Below are 22875 nucleotides of genomic sequence, written 5' to 3' on the forward strand. Positions count from 1 at the left end.
TTAATCCTATCTATATGTTCACTTTAACACTTAATATGATTACTTTAACAATTAAGATGTCATTTTACAGCTTTACAGTTACAAACTTCCTCCTCCCTCTCATTATTTTTTGCTGAGATTGATTTTCAATTGCCTTTATATACATATGATTAGCTCTATGTTAAGTAAATGGTTCTATATATATATATATATATATATATATATATGAAGAAGAGAAAAAAATACAAAATAAAAATAAAACACTGTTCCTCAGCAGTCAAGATGAGGGCTGTTCAAGTCATTGTTTCTCAAAGTGTCAATTTCATTTCTACAGCTTTTGTTCTAGGTGCTCTATTAGTTCTCACAGATCAAGGAGAACATATAGTATTTGTCCCTTTGGAATTGGCTTATTTCACTAAGTACAAAGTTTTCCAGATTGATCCATTTTGTTGCTAATGACTGGATTTTTTTTTTACTGTTGTGTAGTATCCCATAGTGTACATATCCCATAATTTCTTTATCCAGTCTTTGGTTGATGGACATTTAGGTTGATTCCACGTCTTAGCTATTGAGAATTGATCTGCAGTAACCATGGAGGTGCAGATAGCTCTTTTGTTTACTGATTTCATTTCCCTTGGGTAAATTCCCAGGAGTGGGGTGGCTGGGTCATATGGTAGGTCTGTATTCAGATTTTGAGGTGTCTCCATGCTGTCTTCCATTGTGGTTTACCAGTTTACATTCCCAACAGTGGGTTAAGGTAATTTTGTAACTTCTATTATATAAAACATATAGACATTGCATACATAGTACACATTGCATGCATAATATTTTAAACTTGTTTTGAGTATCAAAATAAAAATTGTGCATTTTTGAGATTTATTTTCGTTATTTAAATGACACAGTTACAGAGACACAGAGAGGAACAGAGAGAGAGATCTTCCATCCTCTGGTTTACTTCTCAAATGACTGCAACAACCAGGGATGGGCTAGGCTGAAGCCAGGAGCCAGGAGCTTCATTTGGGTCTCCCACCTGGTTCACAGGCCCAAGCACATGGAACATCTTCTGCTGCTTTGCCCAGGCCAACAGTAGGGAGCTGGATCCAGCAGTGGAGCATCTGGGATTTGGAGCAGTGCCCATATGGAATGTAGGCACTGCAGGTGGCAGCTTTTCTCATTATGCTACAAGGCCAGCCCTCCTCCCAATTTTTTCCTTTGCCATTACATAATTGCTTAGTGAGCAAAAGTGAGATTACTGTCCAATGGGAGTTCAGGGAATTTTGTTTTACTTTTTTTTTTTAACTTTATGGAATTTTTTCACCTGTTACGGTTGTAAAGAAATGTTAGAAAAGAAAGTCCTTGGAATCTTCTTGTTCTATATCTACATACTATCAAAAATTCATCATTTCACAGAACTTTTTGTTGAAAGTATTTTCAGCCATGAGATATACGCCTGCTGCATTTAAGCCACATTATACTTCCTATTGGGTACTTAAGAACTATAAAGCATGAAAAGGAATCGTTCTAATTCTCCTTTCATAGCTAATCAAAATGTTGAATCCAGAGAGAGTTCTTACCTTGTTTTTGTTTATTGAATGGGGCTGTTGCCCCTCTAAATATAATTCACATGGTCAGTTTGCAGAATTTGATAAACTACTTCACAAGTAAGTAAATTAATAAAATACATTGGGGAATTTTGTTCATCTGAATATAATTAAGAAATAAATACCCAGTACCAGTTTCTCCTCATTGTTACTTGGGGAGCAAGGGCAGTTGTCATAGACTGAAGGCATAGTTAAAGTGTCTGTTACCCTGTGCTGCCTTTGTGGTTCTCTGGGGTTGGCTGCTGCCTGTGACACCAGCTTCCCATATGAGCACTGATTGGAGTCCTGGCTGCCCACTTCCAGTTCAGATTTTTGCTAAATCTCCCTAGTAATGTTCTTGAAAAAGCATCAGAAGAATGGTCCAAATGCTTGGGTCCCTGCCACCCACGTGGGAGACCCTGATGGAGTTCCTGTTCCTGACCAAGCCCCAGCCATTGCAGTCATTTGCAAAGTGAACCCACAGAGATTCTCTCTGTGCCTGTCTCACTATCTCCCCCAATTTCTCTGTAACTCTGACTTTCAAGTAAATAAATAATTTTTCTTAAATATCTCTTAATGGAAGTTGGGTCACATGGAGATAAAGACAGTAGTTAAAAATTCTTAGCGCCTGGCTGGCGCCGCGGCTCAATAGGCTAATCCTCCGCCTGTGGCACCGGCACTCCGGGTTCTAGTCCCGGTTGGGGTGCCAAATTCTGTCCCAGTTGCTCCTCTTCCAGGCCAGCTCTCTGCTGTGGCCCAGGAGTGCAGTGGAGGATGGCCCAAGTGCTTGGGCCCTGCACCTGCATGGGAGACCAGGAGAAGTACCTGGCTCCTGGCTTCGGATCAGCGCAGTGCCGGCCATAGTGGCCACTTGGGGGGTGAACCAACGGAAGGAAGACCTTTCTGTCTGTCTCTCTCTCTCTCACTGTCCTCTCTGTCTGTCAAAAAAAAAAAAAAATCTTAGCGCCTTAGAAGCAAAGTTCAAATAGGTCATCAAAGAAAATGGGACCTCGGGCCCTCCCACAAATTATTTCATGCAAGATACGGAGAGCATAGCCTGGAACAAATGCTAATGGTGGAAATTTTCTGCTAAAAGTGGAGCGATTTTCCTCATATCCTTTGGAAACCTTAAGTTTTAGAAATGTGGCCTGTGGGCCGGGTGGCTCTGAGTAGGCTGACATGCTCCTGAGAATCTAGAGGGTTCTGGTAGTTATTGAATATGAAATTCAATGCATAATTCATAAACTACATTTTCACTTCTGCTCAAATTCTATATTTAGTGAAGCTACACCACTTATTGAACATCTGTGTTTCATTCCAGTCTTTGGGTTTGTCAAATGTAACTTCACCAAGGGGATTATTAAGTTATAACTTATTTTCTCTTGATGACAATGATAGATATGCTATCCAAGCAATAATCTTTTTTATAAAAAGCTCTAAGCTTAAAAAATCTAATCATTTCTCCAAGTGATAGTATAAATTTATACCTGTAAGTTCATGATGAAAAAGAACATTGGGTTTCCTGTAGGAGATCAATGTTAGCATGGCTGTTTAAGTAAGGAGTAAAACAAAATAAAAAACAAACAAAAAAATTTCCAAAACTTGGAGCATAAATTCAATGCCTTCATATGTTTACCATTACTTATCTTAAAGTAGAATGGATTTTGAAACTCTTTCACCTTGAAGATTATGAAATTTGCAAGCACAACCTTTATTCTAATCTATATTTAGTTGAGAATTATATTTTTACTTTATATCTTTACACATTCAAATCCAAGAATGAAGTTCTGTGCTTGGAGAACTTAGAGAAGATTATAACTTAAAAGAATAATGGTTTCATTTCAACTGGTGTAATTGAAGTCTGTGTCTAGCAAATATTTTCTACACTTTCATTTTGTGACAGTTAAAATGAAATATATTTGAAATAGTATGAGTAAATTGCTGCAAATATTTCTATGTCAATTTATAGTTGCGCTGTGTTAGAATAAATATACCCCCCGAATTCAGTCTTATGACTCAATTAAAATTAATTTCTTATTCATGTGTTAAACCAAGAAGGGGATTTTTTTGAAAGCTTTTATTTAATGAATACAAATTTCTTTAGGAATTTAGTGGTTCTTACCCCCATATCTGCCTTCCTACCCCTCTCCCATCCCATCTCCTACTCCCTCTCCCATCCCATTCTTCATTAAGATCCATTTTAATTATTTTTATACAGAAGACCAACCCTATACTAAGTAAAGATTTCAATAGTTTAAACACACAGACACAGAAAGTATAAAGTATTATTTGAAGACAAGTTTCACAGTTAATTCTCATAGCACAACTCATTAAGGACAGACGTCCTACATACGGAGTAAGTGCACAGTGACTCATATTATTGATTTAACAATTGACACTCTTATTTGTGACGTCAGTGATCACCCGAGGCTCTTGACATGAGTTGCTGAGGCTGTGGAAGCCTTCTGAGTCCACAAACTCCATCAGTATTTAGACAGGGCCATAAGCAAGGTGGAAGTTCTCTCCTCCCTTCAGAGAAAAGTACATCCTTCTTTGATGGCTCAAGAAAAGGATTTTAGGCATGGAGGGAACAGAATGGCCCTATTTCTTGCTGCTTTAGGAAACAAGGCTCTTCCTATTGTTTGTAGCTTTATAATTTCCTAAAGTGAAATAAAACACTTGGCTTTGGACAAAATCTTGATGACAGTCTGTTTTTGTAGACCCTATGAGAAAAGAACAGTTTTTAAAATTTGAAATGGTAGGAAAGAAATTAAAAAGATGAGTAGTATTCAGTGTCATAGAAATTCAATTTCAGTGTCAGTAAAAGTTTTCTTGGAATGCAGTGAAGGTCACTTATGTATTGTTCATAAACATGCTTCCCTTCTCTACACATGCCATAATAATGCATAAACATGGATCTTCCCCTGTACCTACAGCCAGTGAGCTTCATAGGACAGGTTTACCATCAGATTATATTGGGTCTGCTGTTAGGAAATGATTAAAGACATTCACTAATACTCAAACGATGCACCAAATAACACATATACAAGAGAAAAATTCATCAGTAAATACTGGAGAATGTTGAATGTCCCCAACACACACATCAAATGATTTCTGCCTGAGATGATAGCTCTGACAATTACCCTGATCTGATAATTTTTAATGTGTGTGTGTGTGTGTATCCTATAAATAATAATAAGTACCATGGAAAATAAATTTATTTTTTGGAAAAGCAGAATGACAGAGAGAGAGAGAGAGAATCTTCCATCTGCTGGTTCACTTTCTCAAATGGCTACAGCAACTGGGACTGGATTAGGCTGAAGTCAGGAGCTGGGAGCTCCATTTGAGTCTTTTGTGTGGGTGGCACGGGCCTGAGTACTTCGGCCATCATCTGCTTCCCAGGCACATTAGCAGGGAGCTGGATTGGAAGCAGAAGAGTCAGGACTGGAAGCAGCACTCTGAAACGGGATGCAGGAATTCCAGGCAGTGGCTTAACACAAACACACCATGGCCTGATGTCCACCCCATAGAATTTTTTTTTAATTAAAAAATACATTAATACTAATCCCACACTGGACCTTCAGCATATAATTTCAGTGCATGCTGATCTGCTATGCTATAGCCAAAGGAACAATCCTTTAAGTAAGCAGGGATGACGAGATTGTATATACTGACAGGGCCAAAATAAAATAAGCCACAGGCTTTCTCTGCTTACATAAACCCAAAATTCTAAATAACCCATACATGGATTTACAAACAGACAAAAAAAAAAAAAAACCTTCTGACAAGAAAAACAAACAAGAAAATATTAAAATGTTATTTGATCTTAAACCTCTTATAGATTCCCGCTATAGTAAGTTGCTCATTTGACCTTCCCTTCTATATAGGAAGAGAGAGGCCAGCTCTGGGGAAATCATCTTTCAAGCCAGTCAGTCAGTCTTGGGGACGGGGCATTGGGTAAACCAGGTGGGTGGCCCATCTCTCCTATCACAGTGCCTGGATTTGAGTCCCAGCTCCTCTTCAAATTCCAGAGTCCTGCTAATGCACACGCTGGGAGGCAGTGGTTGAAAGCTCAAGTACCTGGGTCCCTGTCACTTACCTGGGAGACCTGGGTTGAATTCTGGACTCCTGGCTTCATCTTGGCCTGATCTCAGCTGTTGCAGGCATTTGGAGAGTGCATCCACCAAGGGAAGATCTCTCTCTCTATCTTTCAAATATATAGAAATAAATAAACAAAAATTAATTTAGCCTTGGGAGCGACAACTAAGATTCACTAACTTTTATTGAGCCTGAGAATTCTACTTTCGAGCATTGTGGTTGGTAAAATAGGAGAAAACGTAAACAATCAGTAACCATCTCTCCATTCTGCCCATGCATTGTTGGTGTAGCTGCTGAGAAATGGAGAACTCTCTTAGCCTACACCATGTTGTATGATCTTCCTTTGGCCAGAAAGAAGGACAAAAAAAGACTGACATTTTAAAAGGGAAATTAGCAAGAGCTTGTAGATTAAATAGATTGTGTTATTGTAAAAAGTCCTGTGAGAAGGCAAACAATGCAGTAAGTTAGCAACGGTCTTATAGGAATTAAAGTGCTTTTGAAAAGAAGCTCCTAGGCTGGCACTGCGGCTCACTTGGCTAATCCTGTGCCTGTGTGCCGGCACCCTGGGTTCTAGTCCAGGTTGGGGCACCGGATTCTGTCCCGGTTGCCCCTCTTCCAGGCCAGCTCTCTGCTGTGGCCCGGGAAGACAGTGGAGGATGGCCCAAGGGCTTGGGCCCTGCACCCGCATGGGAGACCAGGAGAAGCACCTGAAGCACCTGGCTCCTGGCTTTGGATCAGCGCGGTGCACCCACCACAGTGCGCCGGCCCAGACCTGGCTGTTGGTGGTCTTTGAGGAATGAAGGATATAGGAGTGCACTCTTTGTGTGTGTCTCTCTGAATCTTTGCCTCTCAAATGGATCCTTTATTACCTTTTTTTTTTTTAAAGAAAGTTTATTTTGGTGCAAAAAAATGTGAAATTCCTGCATAGTTTTTTTCATAGTTCACTTTCTCCTTTTAAAGGATCTCTTGTACTGTTAGAGCTTTGTACTCTGCTAAGCTCATGGATCATACTGGAGTGAACAAGATGCCCTTAAACAGTAGACTGGCTAAAGAAATATGGAATATGTACTCTATAGAATCCTATACAGCAGTAGAAAAAAAATGAAATTTGGTCATTTGAAACAAAATGGAGGAATCTGGAAAACACCATACTTAGTGAAATAAGCCAGTCCCAAAGGGACCAAATATCATATGTTCTCCCTGATCAGTGACAACTAACTTAGCATCTAAAAGGAAATCTGAGGCCGGCGCCGTGGCTCAGTAGGCTAATCCTCTGCCTAGCGGCAATGGAACACCGGGTTCTAGTCCCGGTCGGGGTGCCAGATTCTGTCCCGGTTGTCCCTCTAGAGAAAATCACTTAACCACACAGGAGGATTGCAGGGAAGTGATTAAAAAAAGAAAGAAACTACAATGAAATTGAAAAATAAGGAGAATGGCAGAAGTAAGCTTTTACCTATCAATAATTACCTAAATGGACAAAAAACAAGATCCAATCATATGCTGTGAAATCATGACAAGGAAGTCACTTCAGCTCTAAAGATATGCATAGACTAAAAATGAAAGGATGAAATGAGATATTACATGCAAATAGAACCCCAAAGAAAGTAGGATTAGCCATTCTTAAAACATATAAAATAAGAATTAAAGCAAAAGCAGTAAAGAGAGGCTTGGAGGGTCTTCATATAATGATAAAAGGTTCAGTTTAACAAGAGGAAATAACAATTTTAAATATATACACACATCCAGTATTATAGCACCAAATACATAAGACAAAAAAAAATCCCAAAATGAACCTTTTATTACCAAGATGCATTTTGTCATATAAAATATATTCTAAATATTCAAACAGAATATTTTCTCATCTTTTGAGGAAATGTTGCATTGTGAATAGTTTTCTTTTAGGTAGAATACTTTTCCTTTTAAAGTTACACATCTGTCACTTTTGTTCTAAAAATATGAATATATTTTTCCAAATATAGGGTCTCATTGATCTTTAAGAATCACATACTTTTTGTGAACACGAATCTTAGTTCATACTTTGTTTGTGCTGATACTGTAAAGTTACTTGAGGTTAAAGTAATAACACAATTAACTCTTAGAAGTTTACTTTGCTTAAGAACATTTATCACTGAAAAAAAAACTAAGTAATTTTCTAATTATGTTAAATATAGGGAGCTAAGGGATGGGTGTTGTAGCATAATGAGCACCTGCAGAATGACAGAGAAAGAGAGAGGAAGGAGGGAGGGAGGGGGCGAGAGGGAGAGAGAGAGAGAGAGAGGGAGAGAGAACCTTCCCTCTGCTAGTTCACTCTCCAAATGGCCACAGTGGCCAGGACTGAGCCAGGCTAAAGCCAGGAGCCTGGAACTCCAACCAGGTCTCCCACATGGGTGGCAGGCCTAAAGCACTTCTGGCCATCTTCGCAGATGCGTTAGCAGAGAGCTGGATCAGGAGTATAGCAGCGAGACTAGAACCCGAGCTCTGATAAGGGATGACTGCGTTGCAAGCAGCAGCCAAACCCACCGTGCCATAGCTCTGGCTTCTTGCCTTATGATTTCTTGGCAATGTTCCTTAGCATTGTAGTGCAGTGTTATTTGTTTCTTCAGCACACTTTCACGGAAGTTATGCCTGTTAGAACGTTCTCGTGTTCTGTCTTCCCTCTTTCACTAGTTGTCACATGATGGAACTTTCTTCATGTCTGCTGTGTGCTTCCTGGAGAGAGCAAAGGATTGCAACCTCAGCGTTCCTACTAATCTTTTACCCCATTCAACCTCATCCTACACCTGATACTTTTATGTTTGTGTTACTCGCTAGCACTCTTAAACCCTAAAATTATAACATGTGGCCCATATTACTGTGTGTTTCCAATATTTTTTTTTACATTTCTCCACATAAGTAATTTTATAGAGATTTGTAGTGTCAGATTGTTCATAATCAAATGATCCATCATGATGAAGTTTTTCGTTGTACAAGTGAAGAAATTAGACCTAGGAAAGTTACTGACTTTCCAAGACTGATTAATGACATGGGTACATGTGAAACTTAAATCAAGTTGAATGAGTTTTTTTTTCCCTGTTAATCATTTTGGTAACATCATTTATCCTCTTTCCAAAGTCAAATTAAATCCCCAAACATGCAAATTTTGTTCAAATTATATTGTGAAATGTGCAACATCATTAACTGAACAGAAAATTAAGTAGACCTTAATTGAATAAACAGATGTAGCACTAATTACTAGAAAAAGAAGAAAAAGAGGTTGAATTTTCGTATTACCTTGAAGCTGGAGGCATATGCTGAAGTCTCCGGTATGAAGTAGCCGGTGTAGAAGGCAGGTCAGACACACGAGATGTTAGTTCAGGTGAACTCAACTTCCCCAGAAGTTCATGTGAATGAACGTCAGCAGTGTACACACTTCCTTACATCAGCTTAATTTCTCCAACTTCAGAAACGTTTAGATTGCTGTGAAACCAACTTACTTAGTGCCTTGTGTGATAGAATCTTTAAATGGAAGATTCTGAGGAAAAAGAATGACATCATAAAACATTATTATAACACATTTCATTTTTCTGCTTCAAAAATACAATATTTTACCATTTAAAGGAAAGGATATGGCCAAGTACAGGATGCCATTTCAAAGTATATAAATTTTTAATTCAAATTTTAAAATTAAAGTTTTTTGAAAAGTAGTTCTGCTAAAGGTGTACATTTATTTCAGCATATTTTCATTGAAAGAATATTTTCTAAATGCATTCAGAGTTTTTAAGTTATCTTGATTTTTGTATTTCATTAATGTGAGCAAATTATATTACCCGATTTGATAATAATTCAAAATAAGTTAACAACATATTAATGTCCTGTGGTATATTAGCATGAGATTTACCCACACAGATTAGAAATCACTTTCACTCCAGGGATATCAGAATAATATGCCCATTAACACTCTTGCCAGATTCAGTTTCTTACCTGTCATTGCTCCACAGCAGTGGCCAGGCAGCCATTCTGACAGTCTGAGCCAATGTCGTCTTCCCTTGAGAAGATTCTTTGCCCATCTTGGCCTGTGCAGTGACTGCCACAACTTCATCTCCCCCATCAAAATGCATTTCTTTCCAATATGATTGAAAACCAAACAACACAGCATGCATTCCACTGATATGCAATTATATATGATTCCATGTTCCATTCAATACATGCCATTGCATTAAGTCTTAGAAATATTCCATTCTAGCCTCATCTAGTCTACTAAATTTCCCAAGGAAAAAATAAGCTTCTTTAATAGACAAAACTATGAAGAACCCTAATTTTCTGGTGGAGCATTTATAAATAGCAAATCAAACAAATTCTGAGCCATTTGATACCTTTTGATAAAAGAACCCTGGATATGCAAAGGTGTCACCCACAGTGACCAGAGATACCACACACCATTAGGTAGGTAAAGCTATTTCCAATGTTAGATGCACCAAATATGTGGTCTATAAGTGTGCAGCCTGTACAACTGCACATGGCTGCCTTATTCTCCAAGCTTTACCAAACTACTGTTATTAGAATGGATCAGTTACTCAGAACATGAAAACCCTTGTTAATGATATAGTTGACTTGCCAGATGTTTAGTGTATTACTTTATTAGTTTGTTTTCACATGTGAAACCTTATTTCTCAGTTATAGAAACAAAGAAACACATATGTCTCATGTGTGTATCTCCATTGATGCTTACCAGTACATTGTGAGATTATTTGTGTTTGTCGTATTTTTAATTTAAACTAATATTTTTATAATTTATTTTTATTTTTACATATTCTAACATTAATATATACCTGGAAAACTGCATTCTTAAAGTTTTTGTCTTTATTTTATTTGGAAAGGAGACAGAAAAGTGGGGAGGAGGCAGGGAGAGATCTTCCATTCATTGGGTAGCTCCTCAAATGGGAGGCTGAGCCAGGTGGTAGCTTGGAGCCAGGAATTCAATCTGGGTCATGCACATGGAGGCAGAGAACCAACCAGTTGAGCTTTGTGTGCTGCTCCTAGGGTCTACAATGGCAAGAAACTGTTGTTTAAAGTGGAGCTAGGACTTGAACCCAGGCCCTTGGATATGGGATGTGGTGTCTTAGCCACTCTGATAAATGCCTACTCCCAAAACTGCATTTTTAAAAAAGATTTATTTATTGATTTGAAAGTCAGAATTATACACAGAGAGAGGAGAGGCAGAGAGAGAGAGAGGTCTTCCATCCGATGGTTCACTCCCCAATTGACCACAACGGCCGGAGCTGTGCCAATCTGAAGCCAGGAGCCAGGAGCTTCTTCCATGTCTCCCACGTGGGTGCAGGGATCCAAGGACTTGGGTCATCTTCTACTGCTTTCCCAGGCCATAGCAGAGAGCCGGATCAGAAGAGGAGCAGCGGGACTAGAATCGGTGCCCATATGGGATGCCGGCGCTTCAGGCCAGGGCGTTAACCCACTGCACCACAGCACTGGACCCTAAAACTGCATTTTTATGGCCCTGTATATGTCAAAATATAGTTTGACTTTCTAGAAAAGATGAAATAAATGATTAGTTTTTTAATGAATAAATCACATCAATCTGAGATAATTTAAGATACATAAATCTTACAAACTTAGAATTTCAGATTTAAAATTTAGACCCAAACTTTCTCAACCATTTTGAAAATTGTAAAGTCTGTTCTTTAAGATTGTCTTACAATGACAAAATGTCAAGTGCCTCCTTTTGGATTTTATGGTAAAAAGTGTATGATTCACTATTCTCCATATGTTATGGTATGGATAATATTTAAGCAAGGATTCCTGTTCACTTTTTGTCATCTAAAGTTCTATATTCAATCTGTTTAGGAAATGGTATAGTGTGGCATTAATTCCTAGTGAAAGTGATGAAATAAATATGTAAAATATTGTAAAGTTGATAACAGTATTTCACTTCAACACATCCTGATCAGGATTAAAACTAAACAAAATACATTTTTAGGGATGTATTTTAGGAATCTGAGCGATTTATTTAGTGTTCAACAAGTTAACATTGAAGGTAACAAAAATAAATTTGTTTTACCTCAAATCCTATCTCATAAGTACCTTTTAATTTCAGTTCCTAAGAGCTAATTTCAAGTTCAGGATTTTCTAATGACACCCTAATTTTTTTTAAATTGCTAACTTGAGAGGTGGAGAGAAAAAGACAGGAAGAGTGGGAGGGGGGCAGAGAGAAAGAAACCCATGCCTTGCCATGCTTTTTAGCCTTTTGAAATCACCCTTTTGTATGTTTGATTTGCTCATGAAAACATATAAGAATTAATAGGAAACATATTATTCTCATTCTGGCATAGATACCAAATTATTTTCTCTATAAACAAGTCTAATGAATGAGTGTTGATTTTCTAGAGGCCTTCTAAATATTAAATGTTTGCGTATGGATACCTTAGTTCTTCCTTCCTTTTTTTTAACCCCTTCCCTACCTAAATTGTTGACACAGATAGGCAAAGGAATGATGCAGTTCGATCAACGTGGGGAAACATATTCTAAGTAGGTAACAGAAACAAGTGGGTTTTCCCAAATCATCTGGATCAAAGCCTGCTGGGTCTATTTTGAGAGACTTCTACACAATAAAGAGGGATTTGCTGTCATGAAATCTTCTAATTTTGTCTCTCTAGATGCTGGTATGTTCTGGAAAATTACAGCCCTTTATTACTGTTTTCTCTCTAAGTTAGTACTTACACTTTTAGGCACAAAGGGAATTTAGGTGTGTTTTTTGTTAATATTGTTTTTAAAGGAACACAAGGTAAACTTTTAAGGAGTTCCAGATGTGTGAATGAGTTCATATCTCAACAGGTGTTGCTTCTGTTTCTGGAGTTGTAAAAACACAGCTCACAGCTATAGAATAAAATAATCCACATGGAAAACACAGCTGTAGCTTACATGTGATAGGAGGAATATACTTAAGGTATTGTTCTAGCTTTATTCGAGGAAAACTTTGAGACATGAAACCAATGATCCTAATTGAGAGCACTGGATGGATTAAAATGTTGAAATCGGAATATGGTTTACTGACGCTATTTTAATCTTCAAGAATTAGAATGACAACAGAGACGAGAAATAATGCTAATATAAGTGTGACTTCTAAAAATGAAATGTATTGAACACTCATATTTTATTTTTTAACAGTATGAAAGAAGTGGGAATAGGCCATAAGCAATGGAGAGGCCCTGTATCATCCTCATGCAAGCAGTGCCCAGTGGTTTATACCAACCCTGTTTGCGGCTCAGATGGTCACACCTACTCTTCACAGGTAAAGACAACTACAGTCATTTACTGGGAATCAAGTCAACCCTACATAGTAGTAAGTGGTGAAGACCAGTATCCAATGTGGTCATCTGAAGAATTTATTTACTTTTTAAACTATTACAGATAATCTCCCTGGTTTGGAATATTATTCAATATAAATTTGTTTCTCCAGTATCTGAATTTGAAATTCTAAAGCTATAAGCACTCTGAATTCACAAACAGCAAAGCCAACATTTGCTTTGTTGCTATGATGGGAGAGGTCAGAAATGTTATCATGCTGGAAAATGACACCAATAACCATATTAATAATAATATCTATCATGATCTGTCACCTTGATTACTTTTTAAATCTCATGTTTTATCTCCTGCAGTAACTCATTTAAGTGTCCAAAAAGCCATTTTAGCAGACAAGTAAACAGGACAGGAACACTATAGCAATTTGACAAGTTTCACTTATTTAATTGACCGTGAATCCAGATCTGATATCATCTCGGATTCAATGCACTGATCTCTTGTCTGTTATTCTGCCTCCCTATTAGTCGCCCTGTGTTAACATATTGGGAAGCTTTGAAAAACGTTTCCTGAATAAGACAAGGAAAAGTGTTCTTTGATTATGTGACAGAAAGGTGTATAGACTCACAGCCTATTAATTCGAAATCAACAAAGCAGGGTACACTCGCACATTTAGATTTTTAAGTATATATTTTAGAAAGGTAATACATCATAGGACACAGTGTCCACAGAGGAGTCTTGTCTTATAATTAAACATGTTAACATTTCTGTAGGGAATATTTGAATATATAAAGTCAATGGTACACTTGATTTCTGGATGTTAACCGCACCCCAGTTTGTACCTGATCCTGCATACCGTAAATTAATTCCAAAAAGATATGAATTTCATAACATTTTGGTTTTGTGGCTACCTACTTATAAACCATAGGTTGTCCAGATAAATATTTCTCTTTAACTTCCACTTTTATTTTATACTTACAACCTGAGAACAGCGCTGTGATGGTAAAAATAGATCAATTTACTCAATAGAGCTATACATGTGTGTAACACTTGAGTGCCAAGTACTGGGTAACCTCAGTACAGCAGTTCTGCATCTTCTGAAGTTTTCAGGTGTGCACAGAAGTGGAATTATGGCCAGGAGAGGAGGAAGAATGTTGGGGTCCCTCAACATGGCCTCTATTTTAGTGAATTTACTGTGGTCAAAGACTTTAGCTTTGCAAACATAGAAAATTCATGTTGTAAGTATGAATGAGAGTGTAGCTGTCTCTCATAATCAAATCCAATGTCCTAATAAAGCCGAAATCATTTTAAGTGCTAGTGAAAGATACAGATTGCAATATTCAAATGGATAGGTAGAAATAGCCACACTGGAAGCAAATTATAACCCTGATTTTACCTAATGAACGTTAATCGTTGAGCAAGTTGAGTCAGTGATGTGTTCGGAATTGTTTCTGGCAACCAGCTGAGATTCACTCACGTCTTTACCAACATTAGCAAGGTGCCTGTCAAAACTACTGGTACGTTTGTGCTCAAACTGTCATTGTCCCCAGAGAGTGACAACACTAATCTATCAAATACTTATTTGGTGTTTGTAGAATGGCCATGGAAAGTAGATGGCTCCTTTTTTTCCAATTTAGTTTCATACCTAAAGAGAAAAATCAAAAGTGATTTCTGTTTGCTCATGACTACATGTAAGGAGGTGTTTCATAGTTTTGAAGTTACTAAGTGATTCGGAAATATAATTAGCCTATTACCAACCTTGACAAAGCACTCTGATCTTAAGAGAATTAATCCATATGTGGATTTATTTTCAGATTTCTGAAGAATCTCCACACTGCCTTCCATAAAGGTTGGACTAGCTTACATTCCCATCAACAGTGTATTAGGGTATCTTTTTCCCCACCCATTCCACTCTTGGAAATTTACCCCAACAAAATGAAATCAGCATATGAAAGAAATATCTGTGCCCCCATGTTTACTGCAGCTCAATTCACAATAGCAAAGATGTGGAATCAATCCAGATGCCCATCAACTGTGATGACTAGACGAAGAAAATGTGGAATGTATGAACTTTAGAATACTATTCAGCTGTTAAAAAAGGATGAAATCCTGTTTTTAGCAATAAAATGATTGTGGCTGGAAATGGTTATGCTTAGTGAAATAAGCCAGTCCCAAAAAGACAAATACCGGCCGGCGCCGCGGCTCACTAGGCTAATCCTCTGCCTTGCGGTGCCGGCACACTGGGTTCTAGTCCCGGTCGGGGCACCAGATTCTGTCCCGGTTGCCCCTCTTCCAGGCCAGCTCTCTGCTGTGGCCAGGGAGTGCAGTGGAGGATGGCCCAAGTGCTTGGGTCCTGCACCCCATGGGAGACCAGGAGAAGCACCTGGCTCCTGCCATCGGATCAGCGCGGTGTGCTGGCCGCAGTGCGCCAACCGCAGCGGCCATTGGAGGGTGAACCAACGGCAAAAGGAAGACCTTTCTCTCTGTCTCTCTCTCTCACTGTCCACTCTGCCTGTCAAAAAAAAAAAAAAAGACAAATACCATGTTTTCTCTGATATTTGACAGTTAATATAGTATACCAAAAAAATAGGAATGAAACAGATATCTTGTGATATGATTGTTGTTTTTAGCCCTTGTTTATACGCCTGTAGAACTGTGGTCTTCTTACTGTTTGCTAGTTGAACATTTTCCTTGGTGGTGAATTGAGCTTGTGATTATAGAGTGGATTGAAAGGATGTCTGCACAAATTAAAGAAATAAAAGGAAGGAAAGAAGGAGGAGGATTGAGGGGAGGAGAGGGGGAGAGAGAAAGTATGGTTATCTTCTTAGAACTGTACTTATGAAACACGTGAAATCTGTTCTTTTTCTATTAATAAAAGTTAGACACACACACACACACAAAGAAGGGTAATCCATGTGTAGCTCCATTCCCATGGAGTCCTTTTGTCATGGAGTTCTTCTTTTGAAGCATAGCTTACAGATCATATGGCATTGTAAACCAATCTTTGAAGTAATCAGTATTTAAATTACTTTCATATTTATATGCACAAGTATCATTTCCAATAGATGCATTATTTATACAGAAAGGCATAAAAAGTTCGTAATTCCAGTGGATATGGGACTCTAGCACTCACAGACCACTAATTTCATTTCTTTTGATTCTAATTTAACTTCTTGACTCTCCCACTCTGAACCTCCCATTCAAATTTGAAACGTTTGTACTGAAATCCATGATATTGAACTGTCTCGGGATGCTTTGTACAGCTCATAGCAAAATATGGAATTAAAGGGAAAGTTTATGGGATAAGGGTTAGGACACTCGTGCTCCACATCTGAGTAATTGATTTCAGTTCTCATCTCCAGTTCCTGACTCCAGCTTCCAACTAGGAGGAGACATAGTGATTGCTTAAGTAGTTGGTTTCTTGACACCCATGATGGGAGCCCCAGGTTGAGTTCCTGGCTCCTGTCTCAGGCCATCCAGCCTTTGCAGCCATTTGAATAGTGAATCAGCAGGTGGGAGCTGTCTCTCTTTTGTTGGTTATCTCTCTGCCTTCTGTCAAACAAATATCTCAAACAAATATGTTGGGGGCTCTTGCTGTGGCATAGTGGACTAAGCCTCCTCCTGCAACACCAACATCCCATATGGGTGTCAGTTTGTGTCCCAGTGGGTCCAATTCCAATCCAGTTCTCTGCTATGGCCTGGTATAGCAGTGGAAGATGGCCCAAGTGCCTGGGCATCTGCATGCACATGAGAGACCTGGAAGAAACTCCCGGCTCCTGGCTTTGGATTGGCTCAGCTCAGGCATTGTGGCCATTTGGGGTGTGAACCAGCAGATGGAAGACCTTTCTATCTTTCCCTCTCTCTGTAAATCTGCTTCTCAGATAAATAAACAAAATCTTTTAAAAATATTTTCTTCTACAAATATTTTGGTTCAAAAAACTTAAAATATATACAGTCTTTTCATGTTTTGGTCTTGCATACTCTTTTCATAATTCAATTTCCATGAATTTTTTATAACCTCTCATAGCAATAAATTATACAGAGCTCTTTAAAAACTTATGTTAAACTCTACTTACTAATACTTTTTAAAAAAGTTCATTTGGTTTGAAATTCAAATTAGCAGTCCCCGTGTGTGTGTGTGTATGTGTGTGTTTATTTATATTTCTTATAGGAAAAGTGAATTTAGGGACTGAATCAAGAACAGAGACCTCAGATACAGTGCCTTCTAGAAAGGTCATTTTAGTCTTTTTCCCAACATGATTACTTATCTGATGGTGAATATAGAAGTGAATGCAAGGATCACAGAACCGTTTTTCTGGCTCTTGGTTCACTAAGTGTTGTCATTAGACTATGAAAAGAGTGCTATGGTAGTTGGAACAACTTTTTGGGAGATGTTGGGCATTTGAACTTGCTATAATGGTAAGCTCCATGTCAAAGTCAGATTTATTTATGAAGCTCCTTGCCTGAAATTATTTTTTATTTTTATTTATTTTTTTTTAATTTTTTTTTGACAGGAAGAGTTAAGATAGTGAGAGAGAGGGAGAGAGAGACAGAAAGGTCTTCCTTTTTCCGTTGGTTCACCCCCAAGTGGCTGCTATGGCTGGCGCGCTGCGCCAATCCAAAGCCAGGAGCCAGGTGCTTCCTCCTGGGCTCCCAGGCGGGTGCAGGGCCCAAGGACTTGGGCCATCCTCCACTGCACTCCTGGGCCACAGCAGAGAGCTAGCCTGGAAGAGGGGCAACCGGGACAGAATCTGGCACCCCGACAGGGACTAGAACCTGGTGTGCCGGCGCCACAGGCGGAGGATTAGCCTAGTGAGCCACGGTGCCGTCCCACCTGAAATTATTAATCCCTAGGCCAGAACCCAAACAGTGATGTGGGATCTTACATGCAGAGTGGAAACCCAATATGTTCTCCAAGCCAATTTTTATTTCAATTTAGACTCCCCCCAGTGATTTAAAGTTCCTTTTGCGATGCTATCAAAATATTCCTTCAGGTTCTAGTTGGGACCCTCAGTGTTCATTCATTACTTTCAGCTCAGTTTATGGAGCTGAAATTCTAAATATTTCCATTACCCAACTCATTTGCAGGCGAGGTCATTACAACTATATCTGGTGTAGGGGCTGGGCAATGGGGTATGAGAGACTTATGAGAAAGTATGCAAGGAAAGGCTTTTGTCAAATGCCAGAACTAGGATATAATTTTGGAAACTATACCTTGTTACACAATATAACTGACTTTGCTTAATTATTTTATTGGTGTTCAGGCTCTGGAGCTGGTCAACCTCTCAAGAAATCCTCAGTAGAGGATTTAAAAACTGCATATATGAAGAGAGATAAATAGGTAAAGAAAAATACAGGTTTGTTTGAAAAAAGTTGGAACATTTTTGATTTTCGTAAGTCTTTTGTAGTATTGTCTTCTATTTTTCTGTTAAGAAAAATGATTGATTTTTTTAGGACCCTACTTAATCTTTCTTTGTGTCAGAACCAATGGTTTCTGAATTCTTTCAAATTCAGCAGTGCCAGAGAAATCAAAATATAAGTCTGTTCAAGGTTATTTGAGAAGTAATCATTCCTGAAATTGACACAAAAGATGAAGGTCTTTGTTTCTTTACTTCAGGCAAAGATTATTTTGATTGCATTGTCAAGCTTCAGTAGAACTAGGAATTGTTCTCCAGTAGAGCATCTGGGTTAGACTGTGGATATGGTTGTCACTGTCTCATGTAAATTGCATATTACATTGACTGTGAGCATGAGTCAATAAATAATATTAACGTTTACAACTGAGAAGGGGATCCATAATAGAAATTCCCTGAGGATAATAGTGGGTAATTTTGAACTCTTTTCTATCATATTTATGCGTGCAATGCTTGGCAGTTGGACTAAATAATGGTGAATTCCTAAAAAAAACAGCTTTGTTTGTAAAGTCATGTGTGCACTGAGGGGAAGCAAATAGAAAGCTGGTTCATAGCTACCAGAGTTTCCAGCTCCAAGTGCACAGCAGCTGCTTCAGCTGGTTTGGAATGGAGCCCCTGCATCTGAATTATAAAAGCTTCCTGAGTGATTGTTATGTGTTATGCTTGAGAACTACAATGGCATTCTGTCAAATTGTTGCCTTTGAATTCTGAAGCATGGTGTTTATTTCATATTCGTATTTGCATAAACGTATGCATACTGATCCTTTGTGTATACATATGTACATATGCATATATTTGTATACCAAAGGTCTTCAAAAATTTCATGGAAATGCATATAATGAAGAAACTGTGCATAAATTCCAAAACATTTGCACCAAAATGAATTCATTTTTAACTTCATTTTTGATAAGCTTCTTGAAGAACCAATATGTATATAAAATAGAACAATAACATTAACATTAAATTGGAAGTATTTATTTTTGTTGCAGCTTGGGAAAGTTACATGTTAAGTTTCAGTACTCTACTGTCATGTCATTTATTTTTTTCCATATTTGAAGTATGTTGTTATTTTCTCATAATGGTTACTAGAAGCATATTATGTAAATTTTGAAAGTTAGATGGTAGAGTTTGATATGTTGTATTTATACGAATTTAGCATTTAGTTGTTCCATCATCTTCTGAACATTTGAACTAAGATAACTTTGTTAGAAGGGAAATTGTCAAAAATAGATACACATTGTATTTGAACTGGCTTTTCATTTAGACAGGTTTGACTTGTGGTGTAAATATGCCAACTTGTACAAGATTACAACCCTAGGACATTTTTGTGATCATTTACTAGGATAAGCTCTTATTAAAGCACTGAACATGAAAGGAAATAGTGTGAGTTAATTTTATCATAAAAATCTCAGATTTAAAAGGATCTCATCAGGACATCTGGGGTACTAAGTCCCTATCACATCATGTTCTGCATGATTTCCTCTGTATTTCTGAGGAGTTCTATTTGCCAGAAAACCTTTCCTCTCCTTCATTGTATTGTTTCCAACGCTCCCTATGCTTATTCTCAGAGGCATATTTTGATGCTTAATAATCCAGAATCCATGTCCTCATTTACTAAGGAAAGATGTGACTTCCTCAGTTTTCCATTAAAATCTAACAAAAAGCTAAGAAACATTTGCAAAGCTGGCTTAATGGTTGAATGTTATTTAATTCTTAAAAATTCCCTGATGTTTTAGAATTGTCTCTCAAACATTTAAGATCTGAGACATTTGACTTTGTTCTCAGAAAAATCCAATCCTCTATTTGCAGTTATATTTAAGTATACTAAATTGTATTTAATTCAGTTATGCAAATATAATAGAATTGACTTGAACATGTTTTAGGAACCAACAAAATGATATGGGAATAAGCATAAAATTTATCAGTCAGAAATGAAACAGTTTGGAGTCACGCATGGATCAGCTGTTTCTTTGGAGATCCATTGATGGAAAACTTCCTGTATATTTTGTTTTTGTCAATCAAAAATTGTTCATTCAGTAGAAACTAATTAATAGTCTCTTCTTATGTAAATATTACAGGTTTAAGTTAAATATCATTATCAAGTAATGGGTGAAATATGATTTTTATCAGTTCAATATGCAGAATTAGAAATAATCAATGAATTATAATGCTTAAATACTTTCTGGAAAATGAATTTTAACATTTTAGTTTATTTTATTTAATTTTTAATTTTTTATAAAGCTTTTATTTTATAATTATAAATTATTGATACAGCTTTTGGAATATAGCAGTTCTTATACTCATACCCACTCTCCCGCCTCCATTCCCATCGCACCTCCTACTCTCTCTCCCATCCCATTCTTCATTAACATTCATTTTTAATTATCTTTATATACAGAAGTCCAACTCTATACAAAGTAAAGATTTCAACAGTTTGCACACACATAGACACACAAAGTATAAAGTACTGTTTGAGAACAAGTTTTGCAGTTAATTCTCATAGTACAACTCATTAAGGACAGAGGTCCTACATGGAGAGCAAGTGCACAGTAATTCCTGTTGTTGATTGAACAAATGACACTCTTATTTATGACATCAGTGATCAACCAAGGCTCTTGTCATGAGCTGCCAAGGCTATGGAAACCTTTTGGGTCCACAGACTCCATCATTATTGAGACAAGGCCATAAGTCAAGTGGAAGTTCTGTCCTCCTTTCAGAGAAAGGTACCTCCTTCTTTGATGGCCCATTCTTTCCACTGGGATCTCACTCACAGAGATCTTTCATGTAGGCTATTTTTTGGCACAGTGTCTTGTCTTTCCATTCGTGAAATGCTCTCAGCTTTTTAGCCAGATCTGAATGCCTTAAGGGCTGATTCTGAGGCCAGAGTGCTGTTTAGGGCATTTGTTACAGAGTCTGCTGTGTGGCCTGCTTCCCATCTAACATTTATTTTAGATTCTAACTCTTTTTCTCCTCGATTCTAAATTTATTTGCTCCTCATAATAACATTTTATAAGTATGGAAAATTATAATGAGCAGTTTAATGTTTTGCGACATAACATTTTGTTATCAGTATATTTGAATGTACACATAAAGGTTAGGGAAATAATTATTTATAGCCATGTATGATTTTTGTGTTTCAGAAAGGAAAGAGAGATTTAAGAAAATTAAGTCTGAACATGAAAACAATGTGCAATTTCTGTGACAGAATTGTTACTGAAAATGTATTGCTTCTTGTTAAGTAGGAAATTCTTTCAAAAATTCATGGGAAAATGGAATTAAAAGATAATGTGTGTGGATGGGCATTTGGTGAAACACCATTTGGACGCCAGTGTCTCATATCAGAGTACCTGGCTGCATTTCTAGCTCCATTCTCAACTCCAGCTTCCGGCCAGTGCAGACCCTGGAAGGCAGCAGGGGATGCTCAACTGGTTGGGTTCCTGCCACCCACATGGGAAACCTGGATTGGGTTCCTGGCTCCTGGCTGGCCACTGTCAGCAGTTGGGGGATGAACCTGTAGATCGGGGCTTTGGCTGTTGATCTCTCTTCCTCTTTGACTCTCTGCTTCTTTCAGGATTTTCTACTTACACCATCATCCTGGTTGGGGCAAACTATTTCTTTCTTTCTGTGGCTTTACTTTCATTTCATTAACTATTGTTCTGGCTTGACCTTCCAGTTCAATGTTCAATGTATTTCCTTGCCTTCATACCAATTTAGGATTAAGTATTCAGCATTTTAATAGTTAGGTAAGAAGTTACCTATAGATTTTTGTACAAAAAAATACGAACCCTTAACATAACTTAAAGCAATGATAATTGGGTTTTTTCTGTATTCAACATCATAAAATAGATTATACAATATCAGTGTCAATATTTTGTGTTACTACGTAAGCAAAGGAAGGACATCTCATATACTTACTTGTGGAATTTTCATCAACTTTATTTCTTAAGCAATATATTTTTCTTCTTTTTAATAAAGATATTTTATAGTCTATAAATTGTCCACAAAGTTTGTATTTAAAGGGGACTGGTTTCTCCAAAATCTTAAAATATATAGAACGTGTTTATTGAAGAGAAATGTGAGAATGGTACTAGATACAAACTAGTTGCAACAGTAGAAATTTTAGTATCATTAATAGTAACTGCTAAAGTAATCATCTGATCAAAATCAGATAATATTCACTTATTTAGGAGGTACTAATTTAACCTTAAGTCTTAAAGTCATACCCAGTCTCTAGATAAACAAACCATTCCACTGGTAAGAAACAACACTTTAACAAGGAACCATGGTGCTGTGCAGTGCAATAAAATCACCAGCAAGCTCTCGATTGATGTATCCATAGATTACATAGGTTTCACCTTATTTGTATCTTTTGCAGTACCAAATACTCATAACTTGGCCAAGAAAGAGAACCGTGGGGGCCACAGGGAAGATTTTTTGGAGTCATTTGTAACTCCTGAAAAACTTAAATTGCAGCAAGGTAAATAAGGCAACAAATATGAATATAACTGCATCAG

The 22875-nt window shown here is 37.6% G+C and overlaps 1 protein-coding gene across 5 annotated transcripts in view; it reads left to right on the top strand.

The window, feature by feature from the left end:
• Positions 1-22875, top strand: part of LOC133765477 (testican-3-like) — a 477867-nt gene that overhangs the window by 290518 nt on the left and 164474 nt on the right. For 4 of the 5 annotated variants that reach the window (XM_062199039.1, XM_062199040.1, XM_062199038.1 and 1 more), the window contains one exon: positions 12816-12939. The exons of the other annotated variant lie outside the window; for it this stretch is intronic. In XM_062199039.1, coding sequence (XP_062055023.1) covers positions 12816-12939 — 124 coding nt within the window. The remainder of the gene's footprint in view (positions 1-12815; positions 12940-22875) is intronic. 5 annotated transcript variants of the gene reach the window in all.

This window comes from Lepus europaeus, chromosome 8, assembly GCF_033115175.1.
Source record: "Lepus europaeus isolate LE1 chromosome 8, mLepTim1.pri, whole genome shotgun sequence".
In the NCBI taxonomy this organism is placed as follows: Eukaryota; Metazoa; Chordata; class Mammalia; order Lagomorpha; family Leporidae; genus Lepus; species Lepus europaeus.